At 37.7% G+C, this 19,629-nt stretch overlaps 1 protein-coding gene across 3 annotated transcripts in view; it reads left to right on the forward strand.

The window, feature by feature from the left end:
- The window catches only part of LOC126321701 (uncharacterized), an 86,738-nt gene that overhangs the window by 25,233 nt on the left and 41,876 nt on the right, over positions 1-19,629 (forward strand). For 2 of the 3 annotated variants that reach the window (XR_007558489.1, XM_049994208.1), the window contains exon 2: positions 29-151. Coding sequence is in view for 2 of the 3 variants with exons in the window: in XM_049994208.1 (XP_049850165.1) it covers positions 29-151 (123 nt within the window). In the remaining variant the exon portion in view is untranslated. The remainder of the gene's footprint in view (positions 1-28; positions 152-19,629) is intronic. The other variant, XM_049994209.1, reaches the window with a different exon arrangement.

Below are 19,629 nucleotides of genomic sequence, written 5' to 3' on the forward strand. Positions count from 1 at the left end.
GATGTAATCTGATTATGCATCTTTTCAGCTACTACATCATTCCGGTGCTATGTGTGTAACTCACTGGAGGACCCTTCTTGTGAGAACAATCCCAGATTAGTGGCAGTGTGTCCATACTTGGCTACAGGTTGTGTAAAAATGACGGCACATCGTAAGTAAAATTCCAAGATGTTAAAAGCTGGAGCTTTCCTCATGTAAATGTTATAATCATTAATGGAAAGTTCAAGTTGGAATATCAACAATTATGAAAAGGACAGTTTTCCATTCATTGTGAGGATGACACATGGAGCTACAACAGAAAAGACTGTTACACATTAAACTTTTGGCCAAAGCTTTCATCAGAAAAGAAAAACACACATGCATTACACAAGCAATCATACTTCACACACGCATAACTTCTATCTCTGGCTACTCAGCCCACACTAAAACTGAAATGCATCAAACGGGAGCAACAATCCATAGTGGAGTGGGGAAGGAGGGGGGATAGGAGGATATTGGTGGGGGAAGAGGAAACAGTGCTACCTGGCAGAGCATACAGGGATTGGAGGCAGCAGACAGGGCTGCCTGATGCAGCGACAGGAGGCTTTGGGGGAGCGATGGAAGGGATAAAAAGGAGGTGGAAAGGAAAGGAGCAGAGAAGGGGAAAATATCAGTAAGTGTATTAGGAGAAAGCAGTGCAAAATGAGGGTAAGGGGAGATGAGTTGGGAGGAGGTGATAGCACAAAGGGGGTGGAAACTGTTGGATGGAGGGTGGACAGAGGATTGCTGTAGGTTGAGGCCAGGATTATTTTGGGAGTGGAGAATGTGTTGTAAGGATAATTCCCCATCTGCACTGCTCAGAAAAGCTGGTGGTGTAGGGGATGATCCAGAGTGCCTGGGTTGTGATGCAGACACTGAAATAAAGCATGCTATTTCCAGCTGCACGTTGAGCAACAGGATAGTCCACTTTGCTCTTGGCCACAGTTCACCAGTGGGCATTCTTCCTGGTAGATTGCTGGATAGTATTCATACCAATATAAAAAGCTGAGCAATGGTTGGAGCAGAGCTGCTGCATGATGTGGTTGCTTCCACAGGGCATTCGGCTTCTGATGGGGTAGGACAGGTATGCTATAGGACTGTAATAGGAAGTTCTGGTTGGTGGATTGGACAGGTCTTGCATCTGGGTTCTCCCAAAGCAATATGATCACAGTGGCAAGGGGCTGGGATTGGGAGTGGCATAGGGAGGGACTAGGATGTTGTGGAGGGTGGGTAGGTAATGGGACACCACTTTGGGAGAAGTGGTAAGGATCTTGGATATGATGTCCCTCATATCAGGACATGATGCTAGGTAATTGAAGCCCACATGAAGGATGTGGTTCAGTTGATCCTGTCCTTTGTAGTTGGATATTGTAGGTAGTGGAAAGACTTGGATTGTGTGGGGGTATGACACGAGACATCCATTGCAGACAAGTCTGATGGTATACGCCACCCCACGGTAGCCAGACTGTATGAGAGAGATTTTTTGGTGCGGAAGGGATGATAACTGGTATGCAGAAATTATTGATGGCTGGTGGTTTAATGTGGACAGAGGTGTGGATGGAGCCATCAGAGAGGAAGAGATCAATGTCCAAGAATGTGGCATGCTGGGTTGAGGAGGACTGGATGAAGCAGATGGGAGAGAAGGTGAAAGGTGTTGAGGTAGTGAAGGAATGAGAATAGGGTGTCTCAGACCTGAGTCCATTTCATGAAGAATCATCAATGAACCAGAACCATACCAGGGGTTTCAGGTTTTAGGAGACCATTAAGGTTTCCTCTAGATGGCCCACAAACAGACTGGCATAGGAGGATGTGATGCAGATTATGTGGCTGTTCAAAATGGTTCAAATGGCTCTGAGCACTATGCGACTTAATTTCTGAGGTCATCAGTCACCTAGAACTTAGAACTAATTAAACCTAACTAACCTAACGACATCACACACATCCGTTGCCCGAGGCAGGATTCGAACCTGTGACCATAGTGGTCGCTCGGCTCCAGACTGTAGCGCCTAGAACCACACGGCCACTCTGGCCGGCGATGTGGCTGTGCCACAGTTTTGTTCGTGTACCTTCCCTTCAAACGAGAAGCAGTTGCATGTTAGGATTTAGTTAGAATGGTGTATAAGAAATGAGCTAATGGGTCTGGGATCTGAAGGATGTTGGGAGAGGTGGTGTTCAATAGTGGCAGGAGTGTGAGCACATGTTCTGCCCTGGCTGTCCTATTAGCTGCGCCCAATTCATGCCCCTCACCCTCATTGTGCACTGCTCTCTGCCAATGCATCCACTGATATTATACCCCTCTCTACTCCTCTCCTTTCTACTCCCCTTTCCTCCTTTCCCTCCCTACCCCACAGCCTCCCAATGCTGTACCAGGTAACATTGTCTGTCACCTCTAGTTCCTGTACACTGTTGTATGCAGCATTTTTTCCTCTTCCCCCACTCATAGCCTACTATCCCTCCCCTTTCTCTGTCTCTACTACAGATTGTTGCTCCCATTCAATGCATTTCAATTTTAGCCTGTCTTGAGCAGGCACAAATAGCGGTCATGTGTGTGTGAGGTGTGCTTGTTTGTGTAGTTTATGTGCGTGTTTTCCTTCTGATGAAGGCTTTGGCCAAAGCTTAATGTGTAACAGTCTTTCATTGTGCCTGTCTCCTAGTCAAAGTGTCATCTTTACAGTGAGTGGCTATCTATCCTTTCCGTATGTATTTATAACCACTTAATTTTGTTTTCAAATATTTTTCTTCAAGATTATCGCACAGAAAGAGACAAAAGGAATAGGAATATTTTGTCACCTATCTATGGTCAGTTAGAACTTACTTTGTATTCAGTGTCAGTCCTTTTCATCCTGTTCTGTCTTGATCCATCTTCCTCAACTTATGGTTCTAGTTAATATTCTAGTTAATATTCTAGTTAATATTCCTAACTAATTAATGATCAGTCCCATTTTCTCTAGTGGTTCATTTCCTTTGTGCAGTAACTGATACATAGAATGATGAAACATGTTTTACACTACCTACAGTGATATTAAATTGTGTCAGTAGTTATTTCAACTTGCAACATTACCCAATTTACCTGTAAAAATGTGCCATCGGTAGGTGCACCTTTTAGAATCTGGCTGAAAAATGGTTGTTTAAAGTAGGCTATTTCAAATGACATTGCCCATACAAGGTTTACAGTTCAAAACACTTTAATTGCATTTTGATAATAAATAACCTTTTGTTTGTTGCTGAAGCCAATCGCATTTACTATTATTTATTATTATTTACACACAGATAATGGGTAAGCCACATAATACACTTGACTGATGTCCTAGAACGATGATGACTGTACAAGTGCAGTAATCTAACATAAATGCTCTGATTCACAGTATTAATATCTGGCAAGGAAAGTATTAACAGTTCACCAGTGACTTTGAGTAGCTAGTCGTAGTGACACAAAAATGATGTGTATCGTAAGTCTAATTTGGAAATAACACAGTTCACAGTTTGTATTTTTGGCTAACTGAATAGCGGAATAAGATTTATTTGACAGAGGACATTTAGATAAAACAATAATTGCTATTGCATTATTCAGTCTATTTTGCCAAAATGTGGGATTCTACTTGAGTAACAATGTTTTAGATTAGAATGCTAAGTACTTTGAAACTAAATGAGTGGAAAAATGGCTAACATTTTTGCAGGATTAGCCATATGGTTGCTATAATTATTTATCTATCTTTTTCCTCTACTCTATCAAAAAATTAGTAACTTGGTATAAGTTTACATGCAAACAATCATAACAAAGTTTGCAATTTCTGGTATTTGTGATTAGCAGTTTTTAGGTAAACCAATTACACCAAATGATTAACAAAATGAACGTAGTGGGTAGAACAGTAAAGTTGGCTGTGCTTTGAGTTGATATTTGAGATGTTCAGTAGTGTGCACATGCCATATATGAGGTGATAACCTTTAAGGTATTTGCAAAAATATAAATAGAAATGTTTGGGGTAGAAAAACATAACAGGATGAAAGAATCCACCTGCTTTGTTATAGAACTCCTGTTTTATTATATCTGATCTTTATCCAATAATGGCAATCCAGGTTTAGCAAGTCTTTGATACAGAAAGATAGCACACATATGATAACTGTCAGTCACATCTTGAAGTAGGCTCATTTCTTTGTATGCCTAAGCTTACCTCCACTGATTAGGCTGTGAGTTCTCATAAAGCTGACGTGCTGCTTCGTAATTACAGTTTCTATTTAGTATGAAACTGCCTTGCTTTAATCTGTTTTTCAGACTAGTTGTGTCTTCACAAATTTCCAGGTGTTGCCACATTAAATTAAAATAAAATCAACAAATATAGAAATAATTACATTCTGTATAGATCAGCAAATAGCAGCTTTTGCTTGTGAACAGCATTCAAAAATGCAATAATTCTTATTGCTTCAGTTTCTCTGTTCTCATGGAGAAATTGGGAAAAATTGAGACATTGTAATGGATAAATTTGTCAGGTTGTTGTGTGGAGAAGATTCCTGTGCTAGCAAATATAATTTCTTCTTTGTTTGTCAGGCTGCTCTCAGCAACTGCAACATGTAACTTCAGAAAATTTAAAGCATAACATGAGGGTGATTAATGACAGAGCAAAAGAAGCCTTTTTAGGCAACATTAAGTTTATAATGCGAACAGTACCAAAATTTAATCTGAAACATGCTTATTTGAAAACACTTTTCCAAAGAAAAAGTGCTAAAAGTATCACCAGCTGTATCTTCAGTAATTTATACAAGGCATTTGGCTGTTATAATTGGTCAACCTCCTCTAACATTACCTTTTTTTATATAGAAACAACTGATACCATGTATACTATCAATTCTTGTATAGGTGAACATTATATCAGCTGTCTGATACAATATTATGGCTCAGGCTAAAATGTATGAAAAGAAATTAATTTGTTACATTTGATATGTACTAATAGTTGAAATTATTATTCTTTTAAAAAATATTTGAAATTATGGAATGTCTGTCATACTTAATATTCATATTATTAATTGCACAATCCAACACTAATTATTAAATTTATTTTTGGACTCATTAGTAAAATAATGTTAAATCTTGGTGATGATTCTTCTTTTTTCAAGAAAGTTTCTAAACTCTTTTGCTTTGTAAGCTCTTTGGAATATGTGAGTACTGCAGAATATAAGGAGTGGTAGGCATGCCTCAGATAAAAGTAGACGTTTTTCTATCTTTGACAGCAACAATGTGAATTAGTGTTCTGGAATGAAGATTGTAAAGTTGGTGCAGTTTAGAAGAATGCGATAAAATAAAAAGATATTCATAGCATCATCATTTATTCAGTTCAACAAGAATATGCAACTTTATAAAAATTACAGCCTAAAGGATGTACTGTAGACACAACACTTGGAGCCAACAACAACAAGATAATGAAGATAAGTAAAAAGTTTTTCTTTTGTATATCTTATACCTCTTGAAGCTTTTGAAAATAATGAACGAACTAAGAAGAATTTAATAGTGTTGTGTGAGAGGATAAGATTACAAGAGTGGGCATCAGCCGTGATCTGTTGACTGATGATGAAGTCTTATCTGTTGCACAAGGAGAAAGGACAGTAAGTTTGTCTTATTTCCAGTCTTTATATACATTCAGAAACTCCAAACAGTTGATGAAAGAAGACCAGAGAACTGCCCAACAGAGTCGTTTCAACGGTGACGAAAGACATCAGAAAAGTACAAACTATTTGTGAAATTAATTTTTCTGGTGGACTCATGTGATTGCTAGCAAAAAGAATAGAGACAAGGGTCGTGGTGATGAAGTGAAAGCTATAGGATGTAGTCTGGATATGTTTGAACCAAGTGAAAGTGTAGAAAGCAAAGAAAAAGTGAAAACTGATATTTTGCAGTGGATTTTATTAAAATTAGAGGAAATGAAGATCGACAAAAATAGCAAATTTAGTGCAGTCAATTATCAGTTAACAGAAAAAAAAACAGAACTGTCTGAAAACAGTGATAAAATGGACAGGGTACAGTACTAAATAGACCAAATTAGTAATGACGTTTTGGAACTAAAGATGGTTGTCAGAGGAATTAAACAGTGTGAATGAAAAAGTCAGTGTATTAGAAAATAAATTTATTGTTTTGGAAAATGAGTTCATGGCCCGATCTGCACAACAAGAGAAGAATATTGATGATGTCAGGGTTGAACAGACAGCCATAGCAGAAAGAATGGAACAGAACTTTAGTAGTTTAGATCAAAGAATTTTAAATGTTGAAAACAGTATGCTAACTAATGAAAATATATTAGATCAAAAAATTTCAGTAGTTCAGGAAAACTGTACTCACAAAAATCTTTATTCAAACAGTGGTATTGCATGGTCCAACATTCCTATCAAAAGTTTTCCATCAGACAATTTACATCCAATGGATTTTCTACACCACTGTAGAGATAGTTTTGTGTCAGGCATGAGTGAGGATCAAAAGATTAAATTTGGTCGTGGGTAAATCTAAATTTAAGTCAATGGGTATCATACCAAAGTTTTGAAAAATGGTACACTGAAAAGACTTTTGTAATAATCATTTTAAGAAATTAACACACCTTGAAAGGCCATTTGACAAAATTACATTAATTGACTCACTGAAAAGGAGATTACCAGAAAGGCTGCAATGGGATTTACTACACGGACCTGACAATTGTCTAGAACATTTTTTACTATGTGTAAACAGGCAGGATAGGGCAGTAGAAAGAGATATATACTGTAATAACTGAAATGATAGAAATAACAATGGGAACAACTACAGAAACAGAGATAGTGGTAATTTCAAATCAGGGTCAAAATGCTAATTGAGACAGAAATTTTGAACATCAGCAGAATAGGAACAATGGAGATAACTACACAATTTAATAGAAAAAACAAACATAGAGGTAACTATTCAGGAAATGACTGTCTGCCTCAATGAAGTTCCACAGTTTTGCAGCGAGGAAACATAGGACCCCCAATTTACACTCACATTTAGACAATAATAACAGTATTAATAATGTGGCACAGGTATCTGAAGTTAAACAGAAGGAACATCAGATTTCTCATTTGTGTTTTGATCAAATTTTGTAATACTACGTCTAATTATAATGATGCAGACAGTAATCACAAACCAGAATGTGAAAGTAATGAGAATTTTTACATAATGTGTATTAGTGATTTCTTCTCTTGGTCATAAAACAGTGTTATTGATGCATGCAAAACGGGCAATGACTGTATTGGATATGAATTGGGGGTATTTTTGATGTAGATGTGAATGAGAGCTGTGAATTGACTGAGGTTGGTAAGTCTGAGACAGGTAGCTTATTGCAAATGAATGCAGGTGAGTTGTATATCACTTTGGTAGTGATGAGAATTGTTGTTAACAATGTTATTGATGAAGTAATTTTGGAAGAATGTGATGATGATGAGTATCAGGTTTTTGTGGAGTTTAAGAATAATGAAGTTCCAGAGTTATTTGTGAATACAGTTAAGGTAAGTGATGTTTGTAGTGATGTAAGAGGGAGTCATGGGATACCACTCCAGTCAAAGCAGTTTTTCATTAATGTCATGCTGAGTAGTGATCCCAACAGTAAAGGTGAGTTATCTGTAAGCATAGAGAATAAACGTGAAAACTTTTTGAAATTTGTTTGGGATCAAATTGATGATAATGTAGACAAATGTGCATTCTGGAGTGAGTTAGCTGTGGTTAATCAAAATTTGTATCCAAATTAGTGGAGTGAAGTGAAAGGAGATCTAAGTAGGAAGTGTAATTTTGACAGTAACATATTTTGTATTCCTTTTGTAATAAGTAATGTTAATTGTACTATGGAATCCATTCAGTGAGTTCAATCTTTACCTGAAAACATGAGTAACCAAAGTAATGCTATGGTACCAGTAAAGTTGATAAAACCCTGTGAAAACAGTGTAGATATAGCATTTGATGAAATTGAAAGTGATTTTTTACGTGAAATGTCTAATAACAGAGATGATGATTCAGATTTTGGATGTCCTTACATTAAGGTTAAGATTGATCAGTGGAAAGTGAACTGTTTGATTGATACAGGTAGTCTGATTTGTGTTATATCTGAACAATTTAGAGACAAAATCCAGTGTAGTAAGAATTTTGTGAAAATGCCCATTTTAGATGTAAAGATAAGAGGAGCTACAGGTAAGCAAATCAAATTGGTAAACTCTCAAGTATTTTTAATGTTTAGTATAGAAGGCAAGACTTTTGAAGATGGATGCTTAGTGATCCCCAGTCTGGAAGAAAATATAATTCTCGGTATGGTTTGGATGTGAAAGCTGAGGCTTGTTTGGGATGGAATGCTAAAGATTTGTTTATTTTGGAACCTAAAACAAATACTTATGTGTAAAATAATTTTTGTATCTTAAGCTGTGGGAAAAGTTGTAACTATTTGCAAAACATTGTGAACCAAGGTGAGTATCAGGTGTTTCGTGATGTAGATTTTGATGAGACTGAGAAATAAATTCAGAAAATGGAAAGATGGGGTGTAATAGAGAGAGAAGTAGGAGTGCCTACAATAATCATTTAGTTGTGGTAAGTAAGAGAAATGATGGAGTGAGCATTGATTTGGACTCTGAACATCTTAATGACTTTCTTATCAGGGAGAATGATTATCCTGAGAACATGGACGAGATGTTACACAAATTTGATTACGTAAAATACATGAGTAGTTTGCACTTGGCCTCTGGATTTCACCAGATCCAATTGTAATTAATTCTAGAAAGTATACAGCATTTTTGTATGGAGGTAAGTGTTTTCAGTATTGTGTGGTGCCATTTGGGCTAAATGTATATGTAGCTGGATTCATAATAGCTCTGGATTCTGTCTTGGGAAGTGAAATGAGTTCAAAATTAATTGTGTATGTTGATGACATTCTGGTAACTGATAAGACTTGGGAACAATATTTGAATCTGTTAAGATACATGTTTTCAAAATTATATCAAGAGGCATGACTTTGCAAATAGGTAACTGTAAATTTGGTATGGAAGAAGTTAAATTTTTAGGACATGATGTATCTGAAAAAGGAATTGCACCCGACAAAGAGAAAGTTGATGTTCTTGGTAATTTTCCTACTCGTTGTAACAAAAAACAGGTTAAATCATTTTTTGGGTTTGTGATGAAGCAAGCTGGGCTAATTTTACTTCCTCTCTTGTATTGCCATCTGCATCCTTAAAATTCTTTTTGTTCTTAACTGACTACCATTAACATACATGAGTATAACCTGCATTTTCATAAAAGAGAAAGGTTGGTCCTCAGTTTTAAAGAATATAACACCAGATATAATTTTGTGCTTGGTTTTATGTATGTAATTGGTTTTCTAATTTATTTTGACTATTCCTAGTTGGTATTTTTTATTATAGGGTGAAATCAGTAACTGATTTGTAGCTTAAATTCTGTTGTTGATGTATAAACAAATATAAATTCTGTACTAGTTATAAACATTTGGAAGAACAACTAATAGTATTCTTATGGTATCTATTTTGCTCTATTCAAAAACATGTTAGCAAAGCCAGCCTTTAATTAATTTCAAAGTAATTAACAGTTTTGTCAAAAGTATTGTTTGTGTAACTATATATGTTAATTTCATGATTTAAACACACTTGACCCTTGTAGTTGAAGAAACTGTTGAATTTTTTGATGTATTCAGTTGCTTTAACAAGTTAAGTTTTAATTGTAATTTCTGTAAATTTAACTTTGAACAATGTGTAGTTTCAGTACCTATTATTGTGACGATATATAAGGGCCTGATTTTTGGTCCAGAGACAGTCAGTCTACAACCAAGTTTCAGACAATAAACCTGTGTTGGTTAGATCAACAACAATGCATCCACTTAACTGTGAAATAAGTGTTACATAATTAGGCCATATGTTAAAACAATGACAGTGTCTGTTCCATAGTACCTCATTATTCCAAAAGAATTGTGGACTATGTGGTTATGTTTTTTACTGCTCGTAGATGTTCAACACTAAACTATTGTAGCAGTATGTGGATGTTCGCTTGCAACCTATTAATGAGGCTTATCAAACGTTAAACAGTAGTGCACTGGCCATATGACTGTGTAATATTGGGGGTTGTGATCAGTGAAACTAAAAGACTGTGAAACGCAACTATGCATCTGTCAGCTACATCATTTACTGTAGACAGTAGTTGCACTTCCACCCCTGTTTTTTCAGCCAGTAAGTCGACACCGAGGACAGCAAACGAATAAATAAAGTAGGTGAACTGTCACAGGTTAACTGGATTTTATAGAAAATTTTGTAGCAGGCAAGCTTTGAATGCTCCATGCTTGTGTGGACTTTTGAAGTAGGACACCGTTTGAAGTTGGAATCAGGAGTGTCAAGATACTTTCAATGAGATCAAACGACACATGCTTCAAAGTCAGATATTGTTCAGACCAGATTTGTCTCTTACTTTTTGTATTATGACAGACCTAGTGATGTTGGATTGGGTGCTCATTTATTTCAGGAAGTTGAAGTTGATGGTGTGTACATGTAAACTGATACAGCATTAATTTATATTTTATTAGTATCTTCTAAGGTGGAGTGTGAGCAGACACACAGTATTCATCAGTGATGTAAATTTTCTTCAACATGTCTATAATTGTCAACAGCATTATCAAAAAGGTTCAATCAAATTTGATCATAATTCACTCTAGTCACTAACACTGCTTTTATAGTTTCTACAACAAATTGTGTTTTGTCATTGCTCCATACATTACTCATTTGGGAACAGCATAACAATACAGGTGAAATGAACATATACTTCACGATAAATCATTCCATAATCGTTAAATCCAGTGCAAATAGGTGTCCCGAATTGCTTTTGAAAACATTTGGGACAGGGCGAGAAAAATTGTGACTGTCACACAAAAAAGGGGGGAATGGAAGTACAGTTGGTCACCTCACCATCTGTAGTACGCATGTTATCTAAGCAATATTCCAGTTCCATGTCTGGCCTAGGATGTCCTCATTAAAGTGTGCTGTTGCTGCTCTGATGCAAGCTCACAGTTCGTGAAAGTTCAACCCGAAGAAAAAAATGAAATAGGGTTCTGCAGGGCCTGTGAATTAGATCTGGTGTGTACCAACCATTCTACACATCGTGCCAACTGCTGGAGAGTGGTCAGTCAATAACAGGGGAAAATAAGGAAAAAACCCAGCTTCAGGTGTGTGTGAACATTATGCTGTAAACCAAACCTTTCTACCTATTCCTATTTCTAAAATACGAGTGATCTAACTTGTTAAGATCATTTTGGAACATACTTTATGTCTATAGCAGAGCTTCTAAGTGTGCTTCCCACTGCATTTTAACAGTCTAAAATGAAGAAACAATCTATTGTTTGGTCCTCCTTTGATGAATTTTCAACTAAGGTTTATTACAATCTATTTCCAATCAATCAAATTTCCATAGACACGAAAAAAGTCCAGGTTTACCCTGGACAGTTGCACAAAAATCCCTCCAGCATGCCTCTAGATACCCTCAAAATTAGGACCAATCTGGGAAAATCTGGACACATTGCAGCTGTAATTGTGGATGCCAAGATCAGCAGAATGATTCCCTTCATCACATATAAAGAAGAAAGTAATCTTGCCTCATTTTAGCAACAGTTTGCTTTCTGTTTTATAGGCAATGTGCGATGATGTCCACAAATGCAAAATCATTTGAATATTCAGTCATTTATTTGTGTTGTAGGTAAATATTTAGTACAGAGAATTATATCACCAGCTACATAAGTTCCCCTGACAATTTCAGTTTTGAAGGTGATATCATAGCTATTAAAAATTCACAAGCTCAAATTTTCAGGACAATATGTATGACATTAGGAATCTTTATTTGGCTAGGAGAGATTATTTAATATTTTTTAGTCCACTTTAAAACTGTTTTATATTAAAAAGTTTCTATATTTAAATAATTATCTTCTGCTTTTTAGTCTTGCGTATGTGAAATTTTCAACTGATTTAAAACATTTTGATGAGATTACAGCAGAGACTAGTGCTAAACTTCAGGTTTATTTCCACAGTCATATCTCGAAAAAAGACCATGAATGTATAAATGAGAGAGAATCAAGCTCACAGGGAAGCATAGCAGCAATTATTCTTAACTGCAAAACATTTGCAACTGGAACAATAAAACAGGGAAATAGCTGTGGTACTCCAAGTAAGTACTCTCTGCCACACACTAGAAGAGAAGGCGAGTTAACATTGCTCAACCACTTCTGAGCATAGTTGAAAGTTTCAAGTCTATAGCTTATAGGGAAGTACGTTTAAAATCAATTCCATCGGTCATGATGGAATTCAGTATGGTGTTGGCTCACCCTTAGCCTTGATAACAGCTTCCACTCATGCAGGCATATGTTCAATCAGGTGCTGGGAGGTTTCTTGGGGAATGGCAGTCCATTCTTCATTGAGTGCTGCACTGAGGAGAGGTATCAATGTCAGTTGGTGAGGTCTGGCATGAAGTCGGCATTCCAAAACATCTCAAAGGTGTTCTACAGGATTCAGGTCAGGACTCTGTGCAGGTCAGTCCATTATAGGGATGCTATTGCTATATAACCATTCCGCCACAGGCCATGCATTATGAACAGTTGTTCAATCTTGTTGAGAGATGCAGTCACCATCCCCAAATTGCTCTTCAACAGTGGGAAGCAGGAAGGTGCTTAAAACATCAATGTAGGCCTGTGCTGTGATAGTGGCATGCAAAACAACAAGGGGTGCAAGCACCCTCCATGAAAAACACGACCACACCATAACACCACCACATTCGAATTTTACTGTTGGCACTACACATGCTGGCAGATGACATTCACTGGTCATTTGCCATACCTGCACCCTGCCATCGGATTGCAACATTGTGTACTGTGATTTGTCACTCCGCACACAGTGTCTCCACTGTTCAATCGTCCAATGTTGTTGCTCCTTACACCAAGCGAGGCATCATAGTACTTGCAGTGGATCCTGATGCAGTTTGGAATTCCGGTATGATGGTCTGGATAGATGTCTGCCTATTACACATTATATGACCCTCTTCAACTGTTGTTGGTCTCTGTCAGTCAAAAGACGCGGTCGGCCTGTACGCTTTTGTGCTATACGTGTCCCTTCACGTTTCCAACTTCACTATCACATCAGAAGCAATGGACCTAGGAATGTTCAGGAGGTGGAAATCTTACATGCCACCTAATCACCTGACCATGTTTGAAGTCCGTGAGTTACGCAGAGTGCCCCATTCTGTTCTCTCACCATGTCTAATGATTACTGAGGTCACTGATATGGAGTACCTGGCAATAGGTGGCAGCACAATGCACCCAGTACGAAAAAGGTAAGTTTTTTGGGAGTGTCCGGATACTTTTGATCACATAGTGTACGTCCCATATTGATTTGTGGCAATTTTATGCTGTGTTGCTTGTTTGTTAGCACTGACAATTCTATGCAAATGCCACTGCATTCAGTCATTAAGTGAAGGCCGTTGGCCACTGCATTGGCCAAGGTGAGAGATAGTGTCTGAAATTTGATATTCTCAGCACACTTTTGATGTGATGGATCTCAGAATATTGAATTCCCTAATGATTTCTGGAACAGAATGTCCCAAGCATCTAGCTCCAACCACCATTCTGTGTTCAATATTTGGTAACTTCCATTGTGTAACTGTAATCACATCAGAAACCTTTTCACATGAATCCCCTGAGTACAAATGACAGTTGCATCAATGCACTGCCCTTTTATACCTTATGTACATGATACTACTGCCATCGGCATATGCGCATATTGCTATTCCATGACTTTTGTCACCTCAGTGTATTTTCACTATTATGTAAGAAACAGGATATAGATTTACACTTGGCTTTTTTGGTAATTAACTCATTTTGAAGTACAGATAATTTGAATTTCCAAAAGAGGAAAGTCCTAAACAAGCTGCTATCCGTGATACTTATGCTGATGAGCCAAAACATTATTGCCATGTGCTACACAATGTGTTGGTCCACCTGTGGAATGCAATATTGCAGTGATTCTCTGTGGCATGGATTCAAAAAAGTCCCTGGTAGATTTCCAGAGGTATTTGGCACCTATGTGCAGGTCATACAATTCCTTTAAATTGCACACCAGTGGTTTGCGGATGCAGAGCTGACACCAAATAGTATTTAACATATGTTCCATTGGGCTGATGAGGCGAATTTTTTGGCCAAGACATTAGCTGGAGTTCACTGGCATGCTCCTCAAACCACTGTAACATGATTCTGGTCTTGTGACACAGAGAGTTATGCTGCTGGAAGTCACCACATTATGGAAGACAGAAAGCATGAAGGGATGTAAGTGATTTGCTATAACTCTCACTCAGTCCACTGCCATCACAATGCCTTCTGTCACCACCACAGGTCCTGTAGAAGCCCAGATGAGTATAACACTGTCCCAACTGCCCTTATCCCATGGCACAGTGTGTGTTTTGAGCACCCATTCACCCTGATGATGGCATATCTTGATACAACTGTCAACCTAGTATAATAAAAAATGTGATTCATCTGATCAGGCAACACATTTCCATTAACCCACGGTCCAAACTTGATAATCCTGTGTCCACTTCAAACATGATTGATGATGTTGGGTGTATATGGGAACATGCTGTAATCTGATGATGTTGCTATAGAATGCTCTCGTGGAGGCTCCTTCCTTGTCCCCTAATCTCTTCAATAACAATGGATTCCAGAAGTGGTAGAGCTTGTGAAGGCATTGCTAACTAAGCATATAAAATTTTTTGCCATGATTTTCTTTCATTTTCTATTTTTTCTTTTATTCCTATCGGCATATGTAATTATGATGATGTAAAGTACTGCTATGCTTTTTAAATGTAAAGATGTAATTGTGATTATTTCATTTGAAAGTGGATTAATATGTTTCTTGCTTTGTAACTGTGGAAAAGTTTGGAAATTTCTGTTTTGGTATATTATTAATTGTGAAAAATGTAGTCAAGATCATTTGTAAAGATTTACATAATTTACGATAATGATATAACATCTGTATATAGGGGACAGCAGTGGCGATTTCGATAGTTGAACAGAGGATGTGTTGTAAAAGGTATGATGAATGATGCATCTGTGAAGCGTACGCTGGAAAATGATACTATGTTTTTATGAAAAGCAGCCGTAATTGTACGAATAGTGATACCAAACTATGAGAATGTCAGTTCACTTTACCACTGTGGTATGTAATGCCATCACCAGCGAGCTGTAGGAGTAAATAAACTGGACTGTGAAAGTGCTGCTAACAAGACTTGGTTGTGACCGACACGATGTAACATCCATGAGATAAATTTTAGCTACAGTGCGACAAGAGGAAATTATGCCTGTAACATTATAAACATTATCTATTCGACGTATGAAAAAACAGTGAAAACTTATAAATATTAATTATTTATATAATATTCCATGATGTAATTGGACATATCGATGAGTATCATACAAATACAATGATAATTGTAAATTCCTTTTATGATCTGCATCTTCCTTTGTTTTTACCTTTTGTTGTTTGGCTTTTGTAGGTTGCGGACGCATATCGAACTGAGGTCTGTTAAGAAACAGTAATTATTTGATAATTATTACTTGAAAATAGAGTTCATTATTATTATAAATATGAGTGAATAATTATTTGTAACTTTAATTCCTCTCTCAGTAAGCATTATCTTTGTTAATTATTTATTTCTGCCGCAAGCAGCATATCCATTGATGATAGCGATTTGTATCACGTTTTTGTCTGTGTTTTCCTTAGAAACAAATCAAACGTTTGCTTGATGAAGTCTAAATAGTGCACCATACGAAAGTAGATTTTAAATATTTACTTATTTGCTCTAACAATAGAAAGTCTCTATCAATTGTCTGCCGCCATCTTAACAATAATTTCAGTGGCAAATTCAAATTTAAATTACCTAACTCTGCAGAATAAATGCCGAAGGTAATACAGATGTGTAAAAATAAATGTGCACCAGTGGTCCCGAAGTCATTTTAATGAAAATGATTCGAATCAGATTGGTTCTTTAAAAACAGTGCTCATAGCATGAGTGTTATAACAAACTCTTCTAGCTGATGTATCGAGCCAAAATTAATTACGCACGGGTTGCGAAGAATATTGTTTCAGGTAACATACATCAGTGTTGTGCGCAGCTGATATTCGGTGGTTTTAATGATCATCTTGCTGAAGATAACTGCCTCCATCTTAATCAATAGTTGTATTGAATCTATTAAAAACAAAGATTCCATGACTTACCAAGCAGGAAACCGCCAGTAGATAGGCACAATAAAAAACACACAAACACACACACAAAATTTCGAGCTTTTGCAACCAGCGGTTGCTTCATCAGGAAAGGGAAAGATGAAAGGATGTGGGTTTTAAGGGAGAGGGTAAGGAGTCATTCCAATCCTGGGAGCGGAAAGACTTACCTTAGGGGGAAAAAAGGATAGGTATACACTCGCACACACACACACACATATCCATCCACACATATACAGACACAAGCAGACATATTTAAAGGCAAAATATTGAATCTGTTGTATGAACTGTGATTTAGTGACACTTACACAACTTACAGACAACACTTTAACACAACGTTAACTTAGAGTTCTTTAGCAACTTGATCAAATCTATAGCCGGGAGAAAAATTGTTTAGTAATTAGTCAGTGTAATCAAATAAGATTATCATTTCCATTTACAAATTAGTTAAATACCAAACCACAGAATAACACAGCAATCGCCACAACGAACAGTGCTTTTATGCGAATGAACTTTGCTGGCATTGATGTTCGTGTGGTGGAACTGTTCTCTTTTATGTTCTATCAAGACGTGAAACTGAAGACTTTAATGAACTGTGCAGTACATCTGACTTCCACTGACATTATTGAAATTTGAACTGCGAGAACAGAGTGAACATGTTTATGGTGTGCATCATGTAAAAGAACAATTCTGTGAACTGAGAATTTGTGGCTATATATGAATGTGACAAACTGTGTAGTTGTGGACAAAAGTATCATGGACAGTGCACAAAGTGTATAAACAAATGCTGTCAACGTAATGTGCTTTGCAAGAGGGGACATGTCAACAACGGTCGCATACCAGTGCCTTGTGGTTTGTTAATCAACACTGCGTTACTGGTACAGCTGTGCAGAATTTTTTTTTGGTTGTCAGAGGAAAAGATTAACAAGCGGAACTACCTGTATCCTACTCATAGCATCATAACATGCTGATGTCATGCTGCCCAGCATAACACTTCATATGCAATGAAAAGTTACGATATTTTGCCAAGTGCTATCCCTTGATCTAAAAACTTTCTTTCTGTATTAAAAGTAGTAGAATTACGGACTCTGTTCAGATCAGTTCTTTGCTTGTTTGTGTTTATTTTCTGCTAACAAAAGTAAAAATACCATTAGTGAACTAATAGCTATCAAAATACATGGGGAATGTTTACACAGTAACCTCTTGGTTCATCCCTATGAAATCCCCAAACCACCTTCCCCACCCTCTGGCTCCTACCCTTGTAATTGCCCCCAGTGTAAAACCCGTCCCATGCACCCTCCCACCACCACCTACTCCAGTCCTGTAACCCGGAAGGTGTACACGATCAAAGGCAGAGCCATATGTGAAAGCACCCGCATGATTTACCAACTGACCTGCCTACACTGGGGAGCTTTCTATGTGGGAATGACCAGCAACAAACTGTCCATTCGCATGAACGGACACAGGCAGACAGTGTTTGTTGGTAATGAGGATCACCCTGTGGCTAAACATGCCTTGGTGCATGGCCAGCACATCTTGGCACAGTGTTACACCGTCCGGGTTATCTGGATACTTCCCACTAACACCAACCTATCATAACTCCGGAGATGGGAACTTTCCCTTCAATATATCCTCTCTTCCTGTTACCCTCCAGGCCTCAACCTCCACTAATTTCAAGTTGCCACCGCTCATACCTCACCTGTCATTCAACAACATCTTTGCCTCTGTACTTCCACCTCGACTGACATCTCTCTTGCTTTTACATATGTCTGCTTGTGTCTGTATATGTGCAGATGGATATGTGTGTGTGTGCAAGTGTATATCTGTCCCTTTTTCCCCCTAAGGAGTCTTTTCCCCCTAAGTAAGTCTTACCGCTCCCGGGATTGAAATGACTCCTTACCCTCTCCCTTAAAACCCACATCCTTTCGTCTTTCCCTCTCCTTCCCTCTTTCCTGATGAAGCAACCGTGGGTTGCGAAAGCTTGAATTTTGTGTGTGTGTTTGTGTTTGTTAGTGTCTCTATCAACATACCAACGCTTTTGTTTGGTGAGTTACATCATCTTTGCTTTTAGATATATTTTTCCCACGTGCAATTTTTCTCTCTATTACATTCATACTTTAATAACTTTGTTGGATATTCCATCCCACCCTGCGGAGTTTTTGTTTTTTAATGTTAGAATAGTATTTTCTACATCCTCTACAGAAACTTTTAAGAATTTTGTAAGGTTATCTGTGTTTACGCTTAGGCCGAAGGGATTTACTTTGTTGTATAATCTGTTACATCTGCATTAGACTTTGCTACATTTATAAAGAATTCATTAAAGTTCTCTGGTATTTGAATTGGACAGAGAGTAGTATTTCCTTCAATGTCAATTGCTGAAATTTCTCGATTACAGGCTATAATGCCTAACTCAGATTTAATGACTGATCATACAGCCTTTGTCTCATTTGTATTATTTAAAGGTAGCCTGTTATTTGCCAGTCTCTTACCACCTTACCTTCATAAAAAATTTCACAATAAAAGATGGTAGCAATTATGTAGATCTACATCTACATCTACATCCATACTCCGCAAGCCACCTGACGGTGTGCGGCAGAGGGTACCCTGAGCACCTCTATCGGTTCTCCCTTCTATTCCAGTCTCGTATTGTACGTGGAAAGAAGGATTGTCGGTATGCTTCTGTGTGGGCTCTAATCTCTGTGATTTTATCCTCATGGTCTCTTCGCGAGATATACGTAGGAGGGAGCAATATACTGCTTGACTCTTCGGTGAAGGTATGTTCTGGAAACTTTAACAAAGGCCCGTACCGAGCTACTGAGCGTCTCTCCTGCAGAGCCTTCCACTGGAGTTTATCATCTCCGTAACGCTTTCGCAATTACTAAATGATCCTGTAACGAAGCGCGCTGCTCTCCGTTGGATCTTCTCTATCTCTTCTATCAACACTACCTGGTGCGGATCCCACACTGCTGAGCAGTATTCAAGCATTGGGCGAACAAGTGTACTGTAACCTACTTCCTTTGTTGTCGGATTGCATTTCCTTAGGATTCTTCCAATGAATCTCAGTCTGGCATCTGCTTTACCGACGATCAACTTTATATGATCATTCCATTTTAAATCACTCCTAATGCGTACTCCCAGATAATTTATGGAATTAACTGCTTCCAGTTGCTGACCTGCTATTTTGTAGCTAAATGATAAGGGACCTATCTTTCTATGTATTCACACCACATTACACTTCTCTACATTGAGATTCAATTGCCATTCCGTGCACCATGCGTCAATTCGCTGCAGATCCTCCTGCATTTCAGTACAATTTTCCATTGTTGCAAC

Source organism: Schistocerca gregaria, chromosome 2, assembly GCF_023897955.1.
Source record: "Schistocerca gregaria isolate iqSchGreg1 chromosome 2, iqSchGreg1.2, whole genome shotgun sequence".
NCBI lineage: Eukaryota > Metazoa > Arthropoda > Insecta > Orthoptera > Acrididae > Schistocerca > Schistocerca gregaria.